The following is a 22,654-nucleotide window of genomic DNA, read 5'->3' on the forward strand; positions in this document are numbered from 1 at the left end:
GATCATTTACATAACGTCCATGTTCATATAAGCATGAATATTTCAGTGTGAGAAATTATAGGCTGTTATAATCAGACTTAATATAACAAAGTAAAAGGATGCAAGACTAATGCAATAGGTCATGTTCATGTTGTAGCATTTGGATTTCAGGTGGAAGAAAGGAGTCAATGGGGAAGTCACCGTTTTTTAACTTATTGTCCGCAAATGTTCACCTTATAATTATTCGTCAGACATTGGCTCCACAAACATGCAATATTATTATTATTATTATTATTATTATTATTATTATTATTATTATTATTATTATTATTATTATTATTATTATTATTATTATTATTATTATCATTATTATGGATTGAAGAATTGGATGACTGCACCACTTTCTGAAGTTATTGTGAGAAAATAATGATTCAACTTTAAGACTTTGAACTTTGTGTCAGTTTTTGTTTTATCATTACAGAGATATTAAACAAAAAACAGGTCAAACTAGCTATAATTTGACAGAAAGATATCCTTTACAGAGAACTAAATACACATGCGAATTTCTGGGATCTCATTTCCTTAACACTAATTTGATTGCTACCTGAACTGTTTCCGAAAGTTTTTTATTTTTCTAGTTTTAGCGTTCAATCAATCAATCAATCAATCAATCAATCAATCAATCAATGTAACTTTATTTATGTGTGAGGGGCACTTTAAAAAGTAGCAATAACTCCAAATTCTTTTTACTGATAAACTGCATCAATGGATTGTGGTTCTCTTAAATAATAATGCTTGGATGTGTTTAAACGCACACTTTGAGTTGAATTGTAAAATCCTTTTTGCAAATCTAATCAAACTGAAAGTCAAACAACAACAAACTATTGCAACTGTGAACTGAGCTCACGCCAAGGCAAGAGCACGAGCACTGCTGCCTATCACACGCTCAATGGCGAAGAAAACTCGACATATTTAAGATTTGCACTAATATCCTTTGTCTCCTCTACATTACACGGGCGATTCAGTTTCTTTGTGTCTGTCTTTGTGTCTGTTGGAATGGGTTTTTGGCTGCGACACCGGCTCCTGCTGCTCTCAAATCTCCCCTGGCGTTAGGTCCGATGTGACTGCGCAGACTGACAGATCGTCCTGGGATTTGTCATTTATCATTCTACAAACAAATAAACTGGCCTAGACCTTGGGCCGTGACAAAATACCGTTAAACAATGGCTCACAGCTCTTGACCGAAATGTTTTATGCCGCAATAGATGACTTGTTTGTCGATTGTTGTGCGGCATGAAAGGTCAAGTGGAGCCTAATACACTCACTGTGGCTCGATATATAGATCTGCAGTTATGTTTGTGATCCGGGGCTGAATCGTCTGTCGTTACAGCACACAATGTCACTTTTATTTATAGGGCCGTAATGTAACTTTAACTATTCCTCTCTGTCAAATTCATTATTAGAAAAAACAACATAAGAGATAAGATAAAAGAACAATGGGGAAGTGTTGCGACACAAAGGTGAAGAACAGCAGGAGAATTATGCAAATTGCAGTGTGAAAAATCTGGATAAATAACTACTATAAATTAAAAAAAAAAACGTTTGAATCCAACCAGATTATTAGAAATAATTTGAATAGAGTTAATATACAAAAATATGTAAAGATAATATAATACAACACAGTGCCATTTAAATAAAAAATATAAGAAAATATACATTTCTAAGATTGAAATGGCATTTTACTCATATTTCACCATTTATTTCTACCTGTTTTTGTCCACTTTCACAAAGTTTTCATTGCACTCTGTTTAACAATATCATATATAATAAGAGTACTGAAATGAAAGGATAAAATGGTATAGTTAAATTGATTTTTGTGCATTTATACCTCCCCAGCCTGTTACGAACCATGTTTGCCGTCCCAGTCGCAGTACGATAAACCTCATCTGGCTTTTAGCCCTGGACTGTAGCGGCTGCAGATCTTGAACTTAGACGGACAGTTAATCAATCACAAGTGAATGGCTGAGAAGCAGAGAGAGGCCAAATCGGTGTTTGAAGTCAGTAGAGCAGAATACTTTTCACTAAAACACCATTCACAACATCCACGACAAACACACCGATAATGAGTTTAACACAGACTCGGTCCAAAGACTCACAATATAAACAACTACATTTGTTTATTTAATGATAATGTTTATTTCAGTTGATAATTCATGCACACACACAGCCAAGACTTATTTTAAAGGAGGAATTTTACGGAAAATTGCAGTTTTGTTCATTTGTTGGACTCGTTTACAGTTCATTTCCTCATCATACCAGAGTCATCTCAAATAAGTTTATGATATTTTAACAATGGATTTGGCTGTAGCAATCCCACACATTGATCAAAATGTGTTCTATTGACTTCTTTGTTTGCTTATCTTTGATGTTTTTGCTGTCATTTTGCCACAACACTTTCTGACTGAATGGCTTTCTGTCAGAACTACTACTCATAGTTTTAATTTGGACACATCCAAGTTATAACGCGACAGTAAGCCCCAAAACGCTGAGTCTGGGCCCGCGGGAGGTCGTCAAAGCACTCCGATGCTTCCCAGGGAGTTTCTTAATCCGGCAACTTTAACAGCAGACACATTCACACTCTCAATAGCGATATACTGTATCACTATTGAACTGTGGAAAGGCAGTCCTGTCGAATGTGCTTCCTCAGGTGTAAACCAGGATAAAGAAGGACTGAATCCAAGACTATGGCTGCGTTCACACTTGCGCATAGACCACATCGCATTTGGGATTAATCCGGGACTGATTTCAGTGCTAATCCTGGACTGAATCAAGAGGAAAAGCAAGACTACATCTGGGCTCAAACCAGGACCTAACGAGGCCAAGATTGAACACATCCTGTAACTATCAAAACCAGGTTCAAAAATCAGGATTTAACCAGAATTAAGATGATTTCAGACGTAAAGTCCTGCGGATTCATTCAAGGCCATGTCAGCCACTTTTAGCTTTTCTAAGCGTTATGCAAGGTGAAAACAGTTTCTTCAAATAATACCATACATCTAATCGTATATATTTACTGATTTCCTTCGGAGCATGATTCACCAATAGAATGAAAGGCAAATATGCACCGACAGCTTCATACATTTGGAAAAAGAAGACCTTGACCTGCAAACGACATCCACTGCCTTCAAACTGCACTTCACCTGCGCCGTAAGCTCATATAGATCAGTGGTTCTTAAACTGAGGTGCGGGTACCAGTGGGTCTTTCTGGCAGAGCGGGGATTCTTTTGCCTGTCTAGAATTGGCCAGTCACGACACAAAATCATTTCACGTTTAGAGCCATATAGTGTCACATCATCAATATACAGCAACATCAAAACTTCCTAATGCACGATATTGTTAATTAAAATGAGCTGAAACAACAAATAAACAGCAAAATGAAACAACAACAGTAAAATAAACAGTGTAGAAATGAGACAGATTATTCAAATCTATTGTACTGCAAAAATAGTAATAGTATAGTGCTTAGAAATGTAACAACTGCATTAATATTGACTCCCGAAAATATTGTTCTAACCATAATGTATCAAACTCTGAGTCAATATATGAATCATCGTGACAGCCGTAGAGTTTGTTACATTTGTCAATTGATTCACTTTTTGTCCAGACTCGTTTTATACTTTGCTTTAGTTGCACTTGATCTGAGATGTTGGAGAACCATGATCCACTTCAGGTCCTGTTCTTGGTCTATGGTCCATGGGGCGTGGATGTTCATGCCTGTGTCCGTCTGTTGTTTTTGTCCCGTAGAAGCTGCTGGTCGGGGATTTCCCTCACGAGCTGGAGGCGGACGAGATGGAGGAAGACGTCCCGAAGCGAAAGAACCGCACCAAAGCACGAGTGAGACAGCGGTGGCCTTTACCTCCTCATTGTTTGCTGATTGTGACCTTTCCGCAAACATTGCAGTCGGAGAGAAATGTTAAATCGGATTGTTATTATTGATCTTTCGTCATGTACATATTTACCAAGTAACGGTGGCTTTTTATGCGTTTACTTGCGGCGTTGATTGTTGGAGCACTTTTCTAGGTTGGAAAAAGCAGAGCGATTTACTACTACTTACTTATTTTTTACGTTATTTTACTAGTTTAAGGACGATTTCAGTCCGAGGCTGAAGGAGGATATTATCACAACCATTTTGGCTGGAAGCTGGCTGACATTTAGGTGCTTATACAAGTTGGAGAAATTCATTAAATAATAATAAACGAAGCATGTTTGGTTGAAGTTGAGTTAAAGACCTAAACTACCCGAGAACGCCAACATTTCAGGGGATAGTAGTTCATGAATTTAACATAGTTTGTTATCGAAGACGTTCAGAACATTTCCATCGTTACGAAATGCATTAATAATATACATGATATCAATGATTATACAAATGTCTTTATCACTACCATTACCCAGCACAAGTGTTCTTTTAAAGAGGGTAGATCGCAAAGATTGTGCCCTTAATCTGCAATATCCTGACATCTGATTTACTTTCTTCCTTCTAATATCACGACAGCGTCATTGCCTGCCTACCACATGTTTGTAATACAAGTACTACGTAGATAGATTAATAATTTCCCGAAAATGACTATGTTGCTGCAGCTCATTTTCGCAAACAGCAAAAACAAAGCATAACATTAATTCATCCACACTGACAAAAAAGTGTCAACTCATTAAAGGAGATCTATTATGCTAAATGTAAGGAGAAAAAAAGTATTTAATAAAAGTATAAATGAATAAAAATCCTCTGTTCGCTGCATGGTTTGCGGTCGTAAACTTCAGAAGCCATCACCACCGCGCGTTCCACCAGGAAGTAAGATGATGGTTTTAAAATTTGAGTTGTTTTAGATCAGTTTTGTGATATAACGCGCCCAAATAATACCACAATAATCTACGGATGTCATAGATTAGAACTCTACAGAAGACAAAATCACAATAGATCTTCACGTCGGTGTAATCCCTCATTCGTCCAGGATAACTCTTCATTAAACCGCCCAAATGCAGCAGGCGCCACCGACTTTCGATCTTGGCTTTTACTGAGATTGATACTTCACACTTATACCAACAAATATACAGTTTTACAGGATAAATGCAATAACTAATCATAACAGGTTGGATGTTACTGATTTCAAAGGTGTGCATCGAGCTACTGATCATTCCCGTGAATCTAGTTATTCAGATCGTCAATTATGCCAACACAACTTTTTTTCTAACAACTTTGATTAACCCGTGTGTTTTTTTTCCTCTTCGCTTTGGCGGGGCGTCCTATGGGAAGATAATCAAGTGCTAACAATGTATTCTGGCAGCTTTTGCACACACACAGACACGGGGGTTGCTAATTGGGGCGGTTGCTCCCCTGCTAAGTGTCATCAGCCTCCTCCTGCTCCAGAGCTCACGATTTGCATGTAGCAGCAACAGGAACGCACACAACACGTCCGTTTCAGAGCGTCTCGACAGAAGCTGAGGAAAAACATTCCAACTTTATGTGTGTCTAATGTAAGAGAGCGAGATGGGAGGCGTGGCAGCGCAGTGGGGAACTAGAGAAGGGCCCCGATGTTTGCTTTTTTCCTTTAATAACTTTAGTTTATTTAAAATGCTGGCGAAATATTTACTGTGTTGTACATCGAAACAAAAATACACCAGTAGACAGCGGTGGAAAGCATGGACGTCACGATGTTGTGAGGAAAAAAACATTACGAATTAAACATTACCGTTTTTTCTGGACTATAAGTCGCACCGGAGTGTAAATTGCACCAGCCCAAAAATGCATAATAGAGAAGAAAACATATAAATTGCACTGGAGTATGAAATGCGGTTGCATTTCATACTCCATAAAATAACAAATAATATCACATATAAGTCGCTCCGGAGTATAAGTATAAGTATGAGTATATAAGTATAAGTCGCACCCCGGCCAAAACTATGAAAAAAGGTGCGACTTATAGTCCGGAAACTACAGTATTCACAATTATTGACACTGTGACTAAAAATGTTTTAATTTTCTTTCATTCTCGCTGTCTAATTGTTACTATTCCTCAAGTTTGTGACCGGCTTTATGAAATTGAACTTTCTGAAAGATAAAATTAAGTTACATTTGACAAAAACAGCCACATAACTAAAGTTCTTCACATTCAGGTCAATTTTTTGGGCTGAATATTGAACTAAAATTACTTAACGATTATAATTTTTTGGTTCTGACGATTATACTGTGACCCAAATAATCACAATTTTTGATTAACCAGATAATATTGACATCCCTAATGAGTTAAAATGCTGGTGAAATATTTACTACATCGTCCATAGAAACAAAGAAAGTGCTTAACAAAAGACGAATAAACAATATAATAATAAATTACACCAGCTCTTCGCGTAAGACCATGAAAGATGTGAATTCAACAGTATATAAGAATACTCACGTTACTGTAAACACGTTTTAAGTGATTTTTAAACATATACTTGTACTCGTAATTGAGTAAAACATAACGTGTGACTATAATGTAAGTCACAATCATCCCTAAGAACTGTTGTCTCACTGCTGTATCTGCTTCTTTCTAAACCTACAAAAACTCAAAATTACATTGCATTGCCTGCTCTGAGAGAATATGTGAATTATGCCTTAAAACATTTCATTTTTTAAGTTTTGTATAAAGAATTGATCCAAATGTTACTAAAAAGGTGTTAAAAAGTAACTACCGATAGTAGCTCTGAGTTAAATTATTATCATTATTATTATGATTATTAGCCATGAAACTGTACTTTTACACAGTTGCAGAACTCTTTCCACTACAGCTAAAATATGTATAAACACACCAGCAGTAAAATGTAGTTATAAAATCTTATTACTAAAGTTATTACTACCTTAATAATATTTCTACTGCAACTTTACAACAGCAAAACATTGTAAAATAAAACACAAGGACTAAATTCTGGGTTCCTTTAAAATGAGGCTCACACATATTTACGGGGTTGATGTTGGTAAAAGTATGTTCGTGTTCTCAAAGTGGCTTTTTGGAGTATTGGCTCAGTATCGGACGATAGGGAATCGATACCCTGTCCATACAATGCTCCATTATCGGCACCGATATTGATACTGGTATCGGTGTATTATTATAGGCTGAAGGTTGTGCAGCCCCAAGATTTGTTCAGTGCTATATCTAAAAATCATAGCAATTATTAAAAAGAATGTTTAAGAAATTAATTCATGTTTTTGTCATATTAAGATGCGTAAAAAGATATTTATAAAGGCATCATTTGACTTTAGTGTATGGTTAAAGTTGTGTGGTGGGAAAAACTAAATTGAATGTGTCTAGAGGAAATTGTGATGTTTGTTTTGATGGAAAGCATTCTAAGTTGTGTGTTTGCTTTTAGGCCTACGGCGTCGGAGGAATGAGAAAGAGACAAGAGCCGTCCGCCGAGGACAGAGACAAGCCTTACGTTTGTGACAGTAAGAGACTTTTACATTGTGCCTAAATTAAAACGTCTTTCACGGCCAACCAAACATCTGCACCATACCAGTAGTTTTAAAAATATATACATTCAATTGTGAGGAGGAAAGGAGTGGAAAGATCCAGACAAATGTGTGTTAACCATGAGATACGGACCAACCGTTTAGGAAGTGGGTCGTCTGTGAGAAGTCTTTAAATTAGACCTCTATGACATCAAATCTGGCAATAGAGCTGCAGCAGTTGTATTTTTGATATTTGTAATTGTTATTTGGACTAAATAGACTCTATTACACAGACAAATAGTCCTTTTATAATAAAGACAGTAGTGTTATTAAATCAAACTGTTATTGTATTTGGAAATGAAAACACTGGCTGAAGACGCCACTTAACTTGACTAAAACATCATTGATTTTGTTTGATAGTTTGTGGAAAGCGCTACAAGAACCGCCCCGGGCTGAGTTACCACTACACTCACACACACCTGGCAGACGAGGAGGGCGAGGAGGAGTCGGAGAGACACACACTTCCCTTTCAGCGCAAGAACAACCACAAACGTGAGTCCAGACGCTCCCGCCACCGCCGCCGCCGCTGCACTCACACACACAGGACTTTTGCGTGCTCATTTTGAAAAGGTGAACTTGAGCACTGCTGTTTGAAGGTACTTTTCCAGTATTGCTTTGCCTGAAATGTTCCACAGTATTAGTCCTGGTTTATTCCTGGTGTAGTCCTGGTTTATTCCTGGTGTAGTCCTGGTGTAGTCCTGGTTTATTCCTGGTGTAGTCTCGGAGTAGTCCTGGTGTAGTCCCGGTGAAGTCTCGGTGAAGTCCCGGTGTAGTCCTGGTTCAGTGTAGTCCCAGTGTAGTCCTGGTTTAGTGTAGTCCTGGTGTAGTCCTGGTTCAGTCCTGGTGTAGTCCCGCTTTAGTGTAGTCCCGGTGTAGTCCTGGATGTAGTCCCGGTGTAGTCTCGGTGTAGTCCCGGTTTAGTCCCGGTTTAGTCCTGGTTTAGTCCTGGTTTAGTCCTGGTTTAGTCCCGGTTGAGCCCCGGTTTAATCTCTGTGTTGTCCCGATGTAGTCCTGGTGTAGTCCCGATGTAGTTCCGGTGTAGTCCTGGTGTAGTCCCATTGTAGTCCAGGTTTAGTCCCGTTCTAGTCCCGGTGTAGTCCCGGTTTAGTCCCGGTGTAGTCCTGGTTTAGTCCTGGTTTAGTCCTGGTTTAGTCTTGGTTTAGTTCTGGTGTAGTTCCGGTGTAGTCCCGGTCTAGTCCTAGTGTAGTCCCGGGTTAGTCCTGGTTTAGTCTTGGTTTAGTCTTGGTTTAGTCCCGGTTTAGTCCTGGTTGAGCCCGGTTTAATCTCAGTGTAGTCCCAGTGTTGTCCCAGTGTAGTCCCGTTGCAGTCCGGTGTAGTCCTGGTTTAGTCCCGGTGTAGTCCCGGTGTAGTCCAGGTTTAGTCCCGGTGTAGTCCCAGTGTAGTTCTGGATTAGTCCCCGTTTAGTCCCTGTGTAGTCCCGGTGTAGTCCTGGTTTATTCCTGGTTTAGTCCATTTGAAGCTTTCCTCTCACAGTCTTTAGCCAAATTAGACTCAACTAATTACAAAATAAATAGTTTGGTGTGATCGATTAGGGTTGGTGCAGTCATCCTTTACAATCAGAATATCATTGGAACCCATTGATCGTCCCGGGACTCCTTTGCAACACTGTGGACTGGGTTTACTGCTGATGGAGCCAAATCCAAATGTGCTCTCCTCATGTGGATTCCCCGTCCCAGAGGAGATGTTTTAGCTGATTTCCTCACTTTTTGCACTTTCCTTTTTCAAACTCATGTCGCGGCGCAGGTGAAAGCTGGCTGAAGAAAAGTAAGGCTTTTTGTCTTTTTTTTCGGACAAAACACTGGGTAAATGCTTAAAGTGACTTTACACACAAAGTGTGAAAAAGGCAAAGGTTTAAGATAAACCCTGTGGAGTTGAGTCGTGAGTTTGTACAGCTTTTTCTGTAACTGCACATGGGAAAGCTTTTGTCAAGGCTTGGGTTAAATGGGTATAATTGTTTCTTTTTTTTTTCATTCTGAACAATTGTTATGTATATCCATAAGTTGGCAATTGACTTTCACATTTGGTTTCCATTAATGAATGAACAAATACACCACTTGAAAATAGGAATTAAACCGGGACTAAACCCAAAACTAAACCTGGACTAAACCCGAACCCTAAACTGGGCTCAAACCAGGACCAAGTTTGAACACCCGCTAAACATCAGGACGCCTTTTTACTTGTAGTATATTGAAAAAAAACAATGCTGTGACAGTGCAGTGTAATGCTGTTATGTGATGCGATATTATTTAAATGTGCAGTGTGTAACTTTTCTGGTGGAGAGTCGGCCATCTGTTTGTCTGGATGGAGGTTTTATTACTTTGCCTGGAGACAAGTTTCGTCACTGCAAAAATGTTTTTTAAGGTGTTTTTTGGCAATTAAAACTCCTGTTATATATTAATTTCAAGATATCACTTGTTGAAAACCCACCAAAACACATTGAGAATGCTTGATCTCGTTTGGTCTGATTTGGCTAAGCAGGGTCTGGTTAGTGCTTGGGAGATCACTGATGCGTCAGTGGAGCAGCAGTGGCTCTATCATTATGGAAAAGTGTACATGGCGTCTGTTTTTTATTGTAAAAAATGCGATAAAAGAGCCATCAAAACATAAAAATGGAAAAATTTATGTTTTAAACGTCAGATAAAGGTATAATGTGGTATTTCTGCACTTTTGTGAGTCATTTCACATTTGTCTGAAAATAAAACCTTGACTAACATGTTTAAAGACATGTTTTAACACAATTCACTTGGATTGAAATATTATCGTCTGACTATCATTATCGGAATACACGCCCGCCCGCCCGCACGCACGCACGCACACACGCACACGCACGCACGCACGCACACACACACACACACACACACACACACACACACACACAAAAATCAAGATTTTCATTTTTGTCACTGTCACCCATGGGCTGTTTTCCCTTCTTTCTGTCTTCTGGTCTCACTGGGATCCTTCTCAACTATTGTAGTGTTATTTGCACCACCTGCTCTGTCCCCCATGTGACAAGTCAAAAGCAGCGAACAGACCTCACTTCTGAATGTAATTTACTTTTGCTGCATCGGTAGCGTCTTCCCTCCTCGCGCTGTGTCACTCCCAGTGGGACTTTTGGCTTTTATATAATAAGATAAACTGCTGGAAGTGGCGGAGTTATTGAGTATTGGCAGACTTCCTGGAGGTGTGAAGTGGAGTAGTGCTAAATCTGAAGGGGATTTGACTGTACAAGCATTTATTTTGTGACAAGCCGCGCTGTCAAATTATCACTTGTGTTGTGGAACGTTTACCCAGTGAGGGAGGTGTCGCTTGTATAAAAATGTAGATGTAGCATTTTTTTCTTCCTCTTGTATTTATAGAGATTAAGGGGTTCCATAGCTTTGAACTGTCACTGGTCCTTCAAAACTTTTTTTTTCAAAGTTTTTAAAATGTGATAGAAATACAAACTAGGAATGATAATCAGTTAATTGACAATCATGATTTTACAGATCACGGTATTGTAAGAATTAAAACATGATGACATGAACCTAAACATAAAGAGCTTTTTGAGCTGTTATTATGACTTGATTTCATAAAGCTGGTTACGTACTAGTGGATAGGGAGGTACTCAGAATATCAATATGGTAATATATTGTGACGGACTTCTTATGTGTATTGATGCAAAGTTGTGTATTGTGATACTTTTAATCACATTAAATTATAATAAATTGCCAAGTTATACTCTTAAAGACATGTTTTAGCTGTAATTGTAACTAGATTTTATAAAGCTGGTCACATACTTCTCAAAGTGGGGGTCGGGATGCCCCGGGGTTGTGAGATAACTTGGAAGATGTTTATGTTATAATTATAACACTTTATTTGTATTAAAAACTGTATTTTTTTCTGGAATTAAGTCAAATTGCTTATTAAGCCACTCAATTAAACACAATCAAACCTGATTTTGAATGTTTTGCATTTTTAAATGATCAGAGGATTTAATTAGTGGCTCAATACTGTTGAGATTGGTGACTATGTCTCTGACAGCATGGCATTGATCTGTGGGGTGCCCCTAGGGTCAACTCTTGGACCCCTAATGTTCATTCTGTACATGCTGCTGTTTGGACAAATCAGTGGTGTGTCCCATCACAATAAAATTAACTAAATTAAAAATTTGTAGAAAAAGCTTCAGTATAGTCAAGCTTTTTCTACTATGGAACACGCCTGGACGAATGAGGGATTACACCGACATAAATTAAAAATTATCAATCCAACTGATTGTCTAAACTAATAAAATCGTCTAAACTAATAAAATCAAACAAAAAACAAGACTGAAATGATCAGTAGCTTTCTTCCATCTGAAAAACATCGCCAAAATTAAAATATAGTGTCCAAACCAGACTTGGAGAGACTTATCCATGCGTTTGTCTCCAGTAGATTAGACTACTGTAACGGCCGCTCACTGGCCTCTCCAAACGAGCAGTAAAACAGCTGCAGTACATCCAGAACGCTGCTGCTCGGGTCCTGACAAGAACCAGGAAGTATGATCACATTAGTCCTGTTCTCAGATAAGATAAGATACGATAAGATATTCCTTTATTGTCCCACATGGGGAAATTTCATTGGTGCAACACAGGAAGATACAGAAGAACAGATCACTGCACTGGCTCCCTGTGGCTCAGAGAATATACTTTAAAGCAGCTCTGCTTGTGTACAAGTCTCTCCATGGCCTAGCACCAAAGTACATCTCGGACATGTTTGTGCCATATGAACCATCTCGGACTCTGAGGACCTCAGGGACCGGCCTCCTGCTGGTGCCAGAGTCAGGACTAAACATGGGGAATCTGTGTTCCAGTTCTATGGGGCAAAGGTCTGGAATAGCCTTCCCGAGGTTGTGAGACACCCCCCCCACCCCGGCTGAGTTTAAATCTAAGATAAAGACTGTTTTGTTTAGCCATGCCTATGACTGAAATCCTTTTATCTGGTTTTTAATCTTTTAAATACCATGTTAATGGGTTTTTATGTTTTTATATATTTTGATTTACACTGTGTTGTGTTTTTAAGTGTTTTTAACATTGTAAAGCACTTTGAACTGCACATTTTTCGAATTATGCTCTATAAATAAAATCCGATTGATTGATTGATTTTGGGGGGTGCACGTCTGAAAATTTTGGGAACCCCGCTCTAGTAAATTAGTCCAAACTAACTACACACACAGAAAAACCCCTAAAGCGACTGTGTTCTGAGAGGAGCTGTGGTGTGTTTGATGAGCTCAGAGCGCAGCAGAGGGAACTATTTCTCACTCTAGTTTGTCGGTCTAATAATCGCTCTAAATCAAAGTTTGGATTTCTTTTTTATGGTGAAAGAAATGATTTTGTCGCTTGATTAATTTGGTTTGGAGCACTGGTTCTTGAATGAAGACTGAAAAATAACTAGCCATAAAGAAAAAGAAAAAAATACTAATATATATAAGATAAATATGGCTCTGGGAAGAGTGATTTTCAAACCCTGGGGAGGAACCAAATACAATACACATAATTTATTAAATCCCCTTGTTTGTCTAGTTTAGGATATTTGAAATTTATTTTGTTATTTTACATTAGAAAAACATTCATTTAGTAAATCTGTAAGATCCTTTTTTGGAATATGTATTGTATGGGGAGGTTCTTGGCAACAGAGGACAGGTTATCTATAAGAGGATGTGTGAATCTTTCACATTGCTGATGGTGCCAACAATTGTGAATAATTGTATAGTTGTGGTGTTTCTTCTCACAATCGCGCATAACACAAAATTACATGTGACATCCTTAATGCGAACATAACAAAGCTGTCATTTACTGTACTAAACTCCAGGTCTCTGTCTGGGGGAAAAGATTAGGGACAATATTGGTCTGAGAATTGTGGCTTTAATCTTTTAGACTCATTAGCTGACTTGTATATCTATAATGAGACACTATAATAAGCGCTTTTGTAAAGGTGGATGTTAATTTCTCCGCTACAGTAATTAGTCCTTCTCACAATCGATTTTTTTTTGTTTTTGTGAGATTTTTCTCCGTGTGTTTTTGTGACTTGTTTGTTTTGAACATTTACTTGAAGAACAATAGTGTTTTATATGCATCAGCCGCGTGGGACACTGTGTTTTGGTCAGTAAAAGGCTTGTTCACAAGACAAAAACAACAAAAGAAATGGCTCTCGACTTTTGAAATGGCAGCGTAGACAATCTATCCACTCTTTGTTCCTTCAGGGTAAGAAATAAGCAATTTGAGAAGAAGAAAAACTGCCAAAACCATTGTGATCCGGCTCTCTGGTTTTGAGCTATGTCTTTAGTTTAAACTTTGAAAAAGAAAAAAAACAGAAATAAACAAAACAATGTAATTTGAAGTTGTAAATGGCATAAAATATTTGCCATTTATAGTATTCACGTCAGAAAAAGCTCTTTATTTGTATATTGATTTAATGTTAGTATTCTATACATTTGTCGATTCAATAATATTCATCAGTAAAATAAACATGCTAAACGACGTTGAGGCTTGTCAACAACAACAACAAAAACACTTTCAGTCAAGACTAAAACAGTATTAAAATGTGTGGTGACAACTTTGGCACATTTATTCTTGGATATTCCAGGTCCCTTAATTGAATACACTGCAATTATTCTCATTTGTCTTTGTTTGGGACTAGCACAAAGAGTAACCTTACTGCCAAACGTCCCTAAGCACAAAACAAACATATTGGATTGAATTGCTAATTATGGATAATGAGTGTTATTGTTGTAAGTCGTCATTAACAAATAGCATGTTGGATGTGCGATTGCTGCATATATGCACAATACGCTGTTGTTAAAGAGGACATATGATGTAAAATATACCTTTATGTACTTTTAACCTGTGTTCTCTCATCATTAGCTTACTCGAAGCTGTATTTTGTACCAATTTTTCAACAACTAAAATGTGTAAATGAAAGTCTGCTGCTTGCAACGGTGAAATGAAACTCAGAAGGGGCTGCAGATATTCTAAAGCTGTTTTTGATCAAAATTGCGCTGTACACAAAACAAAATAGAGAAATATGTATGTGTGATAGTTTAAAAGGGCTGTACACAGGTTGTTTTTTTTTCCTATAATGAAGTTAAAGTTTAATAGAGTTATTGTACAAGCTGCAAAATGAGATTGCTGTATGTTGTCTGCTTCGCTGTGAGTTGTTTATGTGTTTTTTATATTTTTGTGCGCTGTTAGCATGCTAGTTGCTGCGATGGCAAATCTCCATTCCATTCTTCACGTTTCATGTTTGGACCACTGCAAATAGATTCAAATGAACTGCTGATCCCTTTGTGTTTTTAAGAATCGGATACAGGCTACAGCACCTTATAAAATACCCGGGGGGGAAAAGTCTTCATTAAGTTAATTGGCAGGGCGTGTTTTAAATTGGCTTGTCTCACCAAACGGACCAGTCCAATATGTGCTGTGGCCCTGCTGCAGAAAGAGAAGGGCGACATTTGAATCGTTTAATATCCCCCTTTCTCTCACCCCCCCTCCCCAAACCCCAGTAATCGCACACACATGAAAAAGGGAAAAAAACGCAATCTCCTCTGCACAAATGAAAAAGCAGTCTTGGCTCTTTTTGGTATGTGTGAGTCCATGTGCAAGCGCGAGATGCGAGGCACAGTTTCTCCTATAGCGCCACATATGTAATAATATTAATATGGGGCCCTCAAATGAGAACAGGCCTGCATGCATAATTCATTACATAGATTCTGGCTCAGGAGCGGTCTAGACTAAATACTGTAATCACACAAAGGGTTCTCTTAGTCCTGGAACTGGTTAAGAGACCTGCGTTTTGTCCTGTTAAAACCTGGTTACGACCTGGTTTGGATCCTACTTTAGTCTTGGTTTGGACCTGGTTTAGCTTTGTGTTTATTCATATTTTTATATATGTTTTATAACATAACACACAGACCATAGAACACAATGCAGAGAGAGCAAAATACATGCAAATAAAACCAGGCATCCATATGGACGATTTTTCGGCGATTTGAGAACGCAGGCGGAAGTGCGCATGCGCACTCCCCCGTGTGGACTGATACAACACACACGTGCGTTTGTTTATTAGCGCAACGGAGCGCATCGTATCTCTTGTCTCCACTCAACTGTCTTTCTCCGTCTTCATTTTGCCCCGTACACTGAGGGAACTATATTATGATAGATCCATGCGCTTAGGCACGCGGAAACGTGGGGACGAACCGCACGCCACTGCAGGTGAGCGGTAGGTGCGTTTTATGATTGATACGTGGCAGGACAAATGATTTATCCACGCCACGAGGAAATATGATAAAAAAATTGCTGAAAAAAATCGTCCATACCACCTTTAAGGCTGAATATAATTGTTTCCTTTTTTCGATATAATATCAATCCAGTCCGTGATTGTTGGTTCAGTTTGTCACATCCATTTTGTGTGAGAGCCTTCTTCCCTGTTGCCAGAAGAATGCTCCAAAGATATCCATTTATTGTGTCCATGGCAGGAGTTTTGAGGCCCAGATACGTACAGTACAGTAGTAGTAGTTACTAACCCATAAACCGATTTAATTCTTATTTAAATCCAGGTTGTATAGATGGTTCAACAAGCTTTAATATCTGATAAAGGGCTTTGGTGTGTGTTTTTACCCGTCAGTTACTTCTAACTTGCAGTAACATTGATATTGCAATGAAATGACATGACTTTTTACCAACCATTTACCAATCATCCTCCATCCATTCATCCATTTATGCATCCAATTTGTATTTGACCTTTATTTAGCCAGGTTAAAACTCCATTTGTCTAGACAAGCATGACTTTTGGTTCGTCTATGGTTGGTGCTAAATATTTGGCTCTAGATGGACGGTAGTGATGGCTGCAGGTGTAACGTCTTCTGTTGCATGAACAAGCCTTACGTTTAGTATTATCATTATTTATATTCTGCTGTAACATGTGAAGAGACATTGGGTAACAGAATAGTTTTTAAAGTTATTAACATGTTAAGAATCCCAAACCATTTCCATAATCCATGTCCTTACCTTAACCATAATCCTGTTGCTAAGTTTAAACAAACCTTAACACCTAACCTGATCGAAATGATCAATCCTAAAGTACCTGGAATAATTTAGTATTGAGTCCCAAAAGTCAGAATATCAATAAACATGATGGCAAAGTATATATGTTACAAGTTCAAGTCTGAGATCATTTTCCCTCAAACAAACGTCTGAAAATGAGCCCAATAACTCTAGAAAAACAGTTAAATCTAGCTTCATTGGAACATAACAGTGTATATTCCCACCACTGCCATTACAGAGCATCCTTTGGTAGCCATAAACCAAAGCTCCATACCTTGTTTTCTGTAGCTCTCTCAGCTCAGTGCACTATGGCGCGGCTGTGTTTTTCCATTAGTTTGATAAATGACAGATTATTCCACCTGGAGATGAGATTTCTCTGTCTACTCCTCGGGCCGTGCATCCTCACTTAACCCCCCCTCTTCACCACCGCTGTTTTCTGCACATTGTTGGGCTCCATCCATCACTCGGCCAGGACTTTTTAATATATCTTATTGAAATGGCTTTCTGCTGTCTTCTATCAACAGCTTCGATATTAGCCAGTGCGTCTAACCTTCCACTGCAAGTATCTGCGCTAATAGTACTTAAATACTGATACTTCAGATGCTACTGCAAGAAGTAGTGCCAATTCTGACATTCCAGAGGCAAAAGTGAAGTGGAACATAATGTAATTTCAATGGAGAAATGGGGATTAACCACAGAATATGAAAAATCAAGGGTTGAACGATTTGGAAACAATATCTACAGTAATTGCGTTTGCGATAAGATTTGCGATTTATGTTTTAATGATGGAATAATAGAGAATTGACAGAAAGACTGAAGAGGGCCTGTGAACCGACAAACTAATACAAAAAATCCCATGTACTTTTGCATAGCAGCTTTAAAGCAGAATAACCAAGATATTTTAATGTTTTCAAGGAAATTATGGTGTTTAAAAAAATGCATAATAGCAATTTGATTATTACTGCCTTTAAAACACATGTATTACTGTGAGTGGGCTCGCCTCTCCATAGATCTGACCTGTGACTTGGCTCGGCCGTGTCATCTGCTTCTCTTCAGATAGATACGTTTTTACTGTGTAACATTCCAATTAAGACAAGTAAGTCAACATAAACAAACCATGGACGCATCTTTATTATTTTCGAGTTTTGATCTTCGTGTTCTGTCCATTTCTCTTATAAAGAAAATCCAGTTTGCAGAACATGCCTGAAGTGGTCCAAAGTTTACCTTAGAGGTCGGCCCTGCAGCATCCTGAACTTGAAATTGGTTTTGCTCCGATGGAAAGAAGAAGAGAGATGAGGAGTAGAGGCATGGAAGTAGAAAAAGGTGCCACGAAATTGCACCGAAATGAAAGGGTTGGGTGAAAAAGATGGGAACGGAGGCAGGATGTGAAAAATGTGAATGAATTTGTGAAAGAGGCTTTTAGAGAGAGGGGAGAAGCGCTGGCGTTAAAGTCCCTAAAGTAAGTCAGATGAGGACACAGATGGAGAGACGGGGGCCATTTTAGATTTAGACAGACAGCGGTATGGAGCAGAGAGGAGCCGTCTGTGTTTGTCTCGGGTTTAAATGCAAACAAAGACTAGACTCCGCTCTTCACTGCGGGCGTCGACCTTTGAATTAAGTTTAGATTGCGCGTAGGCTACAATGAAACGGGGCGTGCACTGACTTAAAGGCGCACTGATCCAACTACAAGTGTGTACTCTCAGTGACGTTCCCAAGCTTGGATCGAGGAATGGAGTAAAGACGTGAAGGGCATTCAAAGTAGCACATGTGCAAACAATCGTGTCAGTCAGTCTATTTTTAATTTAGTAATTCAAAGTACTTTACAGAACTACAAAAACCTTGACTTGCTTTAACACCTTCCGTACGTTATTAACTAAAACTAAATATGTTTGACAAATGACTAGCACTCGTTATCTGAACTCTACAGAGTAAATACATGCAGAAAAAGACCTTTTATTACAAAGACAGTGGTATAGTTATTAAATATTAAATATGAAAGGGAATACCAGTACACAATTTCAGATTTCTCCCAATAATACACTTAATTCATAAATATTCTCTGTCTAGAAGCCTTTATAGTTTGACCTTTATTATTTGATTCAAAAATGTACTAGTCCACTAATTGAAATCACTGACTACTAAAATAATCTATTATTATTACTATTAATAATGTTATTGTAATAATAATAATAATAATAATGATAATACAACAATAGATACATTAAAATAGAAATAAATAAAAACATGAATTAATTAAAATAATCGTTAGTTGCAGTCAGGTAAACTTTATTGTCCCCATAATTTGTCCTCTACGTTTGACTTACCCTTCAATTTTGCAGTGCAGCATCTCGAGGTTCAGTTTGGTTGGAGAGGTTTGAGGGTTTACCTTCTGTGCAGGTTCAGGTTCATGTTATACTGTTGCATGAAACCTATTTTTAAAGATACTTTGTGCTTTAAATGTACAATGGCTGTCCTTTATTGAGGGGGCTTAAGTAAAATTCTATTCTTTTCTATTCTAATTCAGATTCTATATTGTAAAATAAGCTTTAGAGTCAAAATGAGACCGAAGTGTGCTGTCTGCATCTAATTATAGTGTTTTTTATCCTCCGTAACCCAGGCACTGATAACGCACTAGTTTTTGTTAGCATTACCGTGACCAAGCAGCCAAAACAATGCAATAATTAGCATGAATTTGAATTTAAAATATTCACCTACTTCGCAAATGCTTGTGATCTCTCTTTTAAGGCCAAAATGTGCTTTATCGGTCTCCGTTGAAAAGTAAACCCATGGATTATTGATTGGGTCGACTTTGCCTGAAAATGGCTTATACCTAAACTATTCTAATGTTGCACGTGCTGCTAATGTCAAACCCCTGCTGGTGTCATTTGCGCTTTTGTAATGAAAACTGTCATTACCTTTGTGTTCCGAGCTCAAAGGGTCAGACTGATACGCTGTGGCCTGTCTCGGCTTTATTAAAAACTCTGCAGGCAGATCTACTGTAGTGTTGCATTTCATATCGCCGGGATTATTTGATTATGGAGCTTTCAGTGCCGGCAGAGCGCAGGAAAATGAAGATTTATATCATTATTAGTTGTTGATGTTGGCTGCTATAGGAAATGTGTAATCAAAATTAAAATGTTTGAGCTTATTTGTTTTATTTTATTGATATTATCCTCACTGTTTTCTGTCGTTATTGTAATAAGCATGATGATAGTCCCCGACTGCTGTAATTATTTGTCCATTATCATATTCAATAGTTGTTGCTTTATAATTTGGCAGCTTTTTTTGCATCAAATGTGTAAAAAGGAGTCGATTACTGTGTTGGAGTGGTGGGCAATATGTTTGGAGTGTTTTACCCAAGATATCCTGCAACATCCTGGTCTCTATGTGTGATTTAGCTGTAACGATAAATCAAAATAAATCATGACCAGTCAATTATTTAAATAATCACGATCGTATTTTGATCATTGTTATCGTTATCTGGGTTCTACAAACTCTAAACACATGTCAAAAGATCTTTTCACAACAAAGACAGCCGCATTAATAAATCAAAATATCCAAAATTAATCAAATAACTTAAATTTTCATCGATAATAAACTTGACTCAAAGAATATTCTCTATTTTAGAAGCCTTCAGTCACCGTATTTCAAACTTTATTAGGCAAATAAAGGTTATTTTATCTTAGCTTAACCTTTATTTGGTTGATAATGTAGTTTAAAAATGGGATTTGTTTAAAATAAGATGAGATTGTGGGTTAAATGTCCTTGTTTGTTTCTCTTTTAACCTCTAAACCTTTGTGACAAGTGTAAATGTTGACAGATTCACATTCACATTTACAGATTAAGTGTAAATTTTAACAGATAGACAGTGAGATTGAATAGTTGTTTGTCATTGGTCTGGAACTCTATATTCAACTATTGTCCAGACTTCACCTGCTCTAGTTTTTGGACTAGACTCTTGTCACTTACAGGAAAATGATAAAATACTCGATCGTGAAGTCTTTTAAAAGCGCGACGAACAATTTGCGGGAACCAAGACGTGAACGATCGCCACAAATAATGTTAAGTCAAACTATTTTCATTGTACGTCAAAGGGAAACGCACACACAAACGATATATTAGTGCTAAATGTGTGTATTTTCTTGCTATAATCTTGTTTACTGGGTTGCTATCGCACTCACATACATCCGTACAGGTTTGGAGTCGTGGTAGTTATAGCGTAAAAACATATTGACTTTCCCTAAAAACCAACAGAGCCTGATGTTGACTCAGTGCAACAGACGGACCCACTGTCTCTGCGCGGGGAGGAGAAAAAAAAAGACATTTGTTCTGGTCAAATAAATAGCTTTTATCTTCCCTGCTTTGGAGAGTTGTGCTGTTCTGATTGGCCCTCGCCGGTCCCCGGTGACGTGAACAGCCTCACACGCACAAAATGGTGAAATGAAACTACATGTGACGACTGTGAGCTGCAGGTCTTTGTATTAGGCACGCCGTGTTTCTGTAGTAACGACCCGGGAGAGTGAATCAGCAGGTCTTGATGCATGTCAGGGCTACCCGCTGGCTTGCCTGCATGAAAATAAATAAATAAATTATATATATATATATATATATATAAAAAATAAATCTGTCTATGATTAAATGCCCTGGGCTGTATTTCAGAGCTCGCAGACTATAGACACGCCAAAGGGAGGAAGAAACGGAGAGAAGCAAGGGGGCTAGGAAAGGTCTTGGGGAATAGGAGAGTACTGAGCTAATGAGCAGAAATAAAAGAAGTAGTGGACATAACAAAGGAGAGTTTGAAGATGGACCTCCTGAATCTTGGTGTGGTGTGTGGATAATGTATTTTGGTTTCCATGCTATGCTGCGACAATGATGAGTTTCTTGAATATAAATGTTGACTTTATAATGGAAAAAAGATATGGGACTGGTACTATTAGAAGCAATGTAAAATACTATAAATACAATAAAATGATAATATTCTCACAATGCACAATGACATGTGCTAAAAACCTGCACATCTAGCACAATGAACCTTAAAATGAACCAAAAAAGGGCAGAAATGTCACGTTGTACCCTTGTTTAGGGGATTTTGCTGGATGTTTCTGTCTTTTTGCGTTGATTTCTTTAAGTGTTAATTATAGGCGATATGCTTGATATTATAATTTTGCATATCTTGAAAACAACAATTGTGATATTATCCATACAACTGCCACCTCTAATTCATATTTTACTGTAACTAACATCGTCCTGCTGTATTTAGGTGCAACAAACCGACAAAACGGCATTCAGTCATTTTGTTTATTTATTTTTCCTTACTTTATATCTACTCTTCACATGATACTACAATCATCGTCTGTCTGCACAGAATATCCCCAGACAATAGATACAATTGTGATCACATTCACCCTCATATTTCCCAAAAAACTAAATACAAAACAAATACAAATTTGCTTTTTATTTTTATACATTGCCCTGCCATATTTAGGTGCAACAAACATTTGCACGTATACAGTTCATTCATAGTATCTATTTGAAATTAATTTGCCGTAAAATAACGAGCAACAAGTGCAAGCACTAGAAAACAGGGTACAGTTAAAAAAGGGTAATTTTGTTATTTTACCATCACAAGAAACGTATAGTTTAAACTATAAACTGGTCATTCTCGTTCTCAATCTCAATCCATTATTTCATAGCATTACTCCTAGTCCCCTATTCACATAATAGTCACAAAAATGTTTGTCTTTCAACACAAAATGTCCCAAATTGATAGAAATAGATCAGTGTTTCTCAAAGTGTCATATTGTTTTCATGTAGAGTAAATGTTATCCACAGTTTCCTCTTTTGGGGTTAGTCCTGGTTTGGAGCTTCTTTAGCCATGGTTTAGACCACTTTTAGACCTATAGTTTAGATCTGGTGGTACGTGGCAATCCAAATATTTGCTTTGGTGGCATTTGATGTAAAAAGTACCGCTGAACCACCAAAATAGACAACGGAGAGATGAAATTGTGATCAAATTCAGCCTGATTTGGCCCGAAAATACTCTAAAATGAGCTTT

At 37.9% G+C, this 22,654-nt stretch overlaps 1 protein-coding gene across 2 annotated transcripts in view; it reads left to right on the forward strand.

The window, feature by feature from the left end:
* Positions 1–22,654, forward strand: part of dpf1 (double PHD fingers 1) — a 73,885-nt gene that overhangs the window by 27,023 nt on the left and 24,208 nt on the right. For both annotated transcript variants that reach the window (XM_072454791.1, XM_072454781.1), the window contains exons 6-8: positions 3,784–3,873; positions 7,384–7,459; positions 7,883–8,014. In XM_072454791.1, coding sequence (XP_072310892.1) covers positions 3,784–3,873; positions 7,384–7,459; positions 7,883–8,014 — 298 coding nt within the window. The remainder of the gene's footprint in view (positions 1–3,783; positions 3,874–7,383; positions 7,460–7,882; positions 8,015–22,654) is intronic.

Source organism: Eucyclogobius newberryi, unplaced genomic scaffold (assembly GCF_026437365.1).
Source record: "Eucyclogobius newberryi isolate DKJ021-1_F unplaced genomic scaffold, fEucNew1.0.hap1 SCAF_10, whole genome shotgun sequence".
Taxonomy (NCBI): Eukaryota; Metazoa; Chordata; class Actinopteri; order Gobiiformes; family Gobiidae; genus Eucyclogobius; species Eucyclogobius newberryi.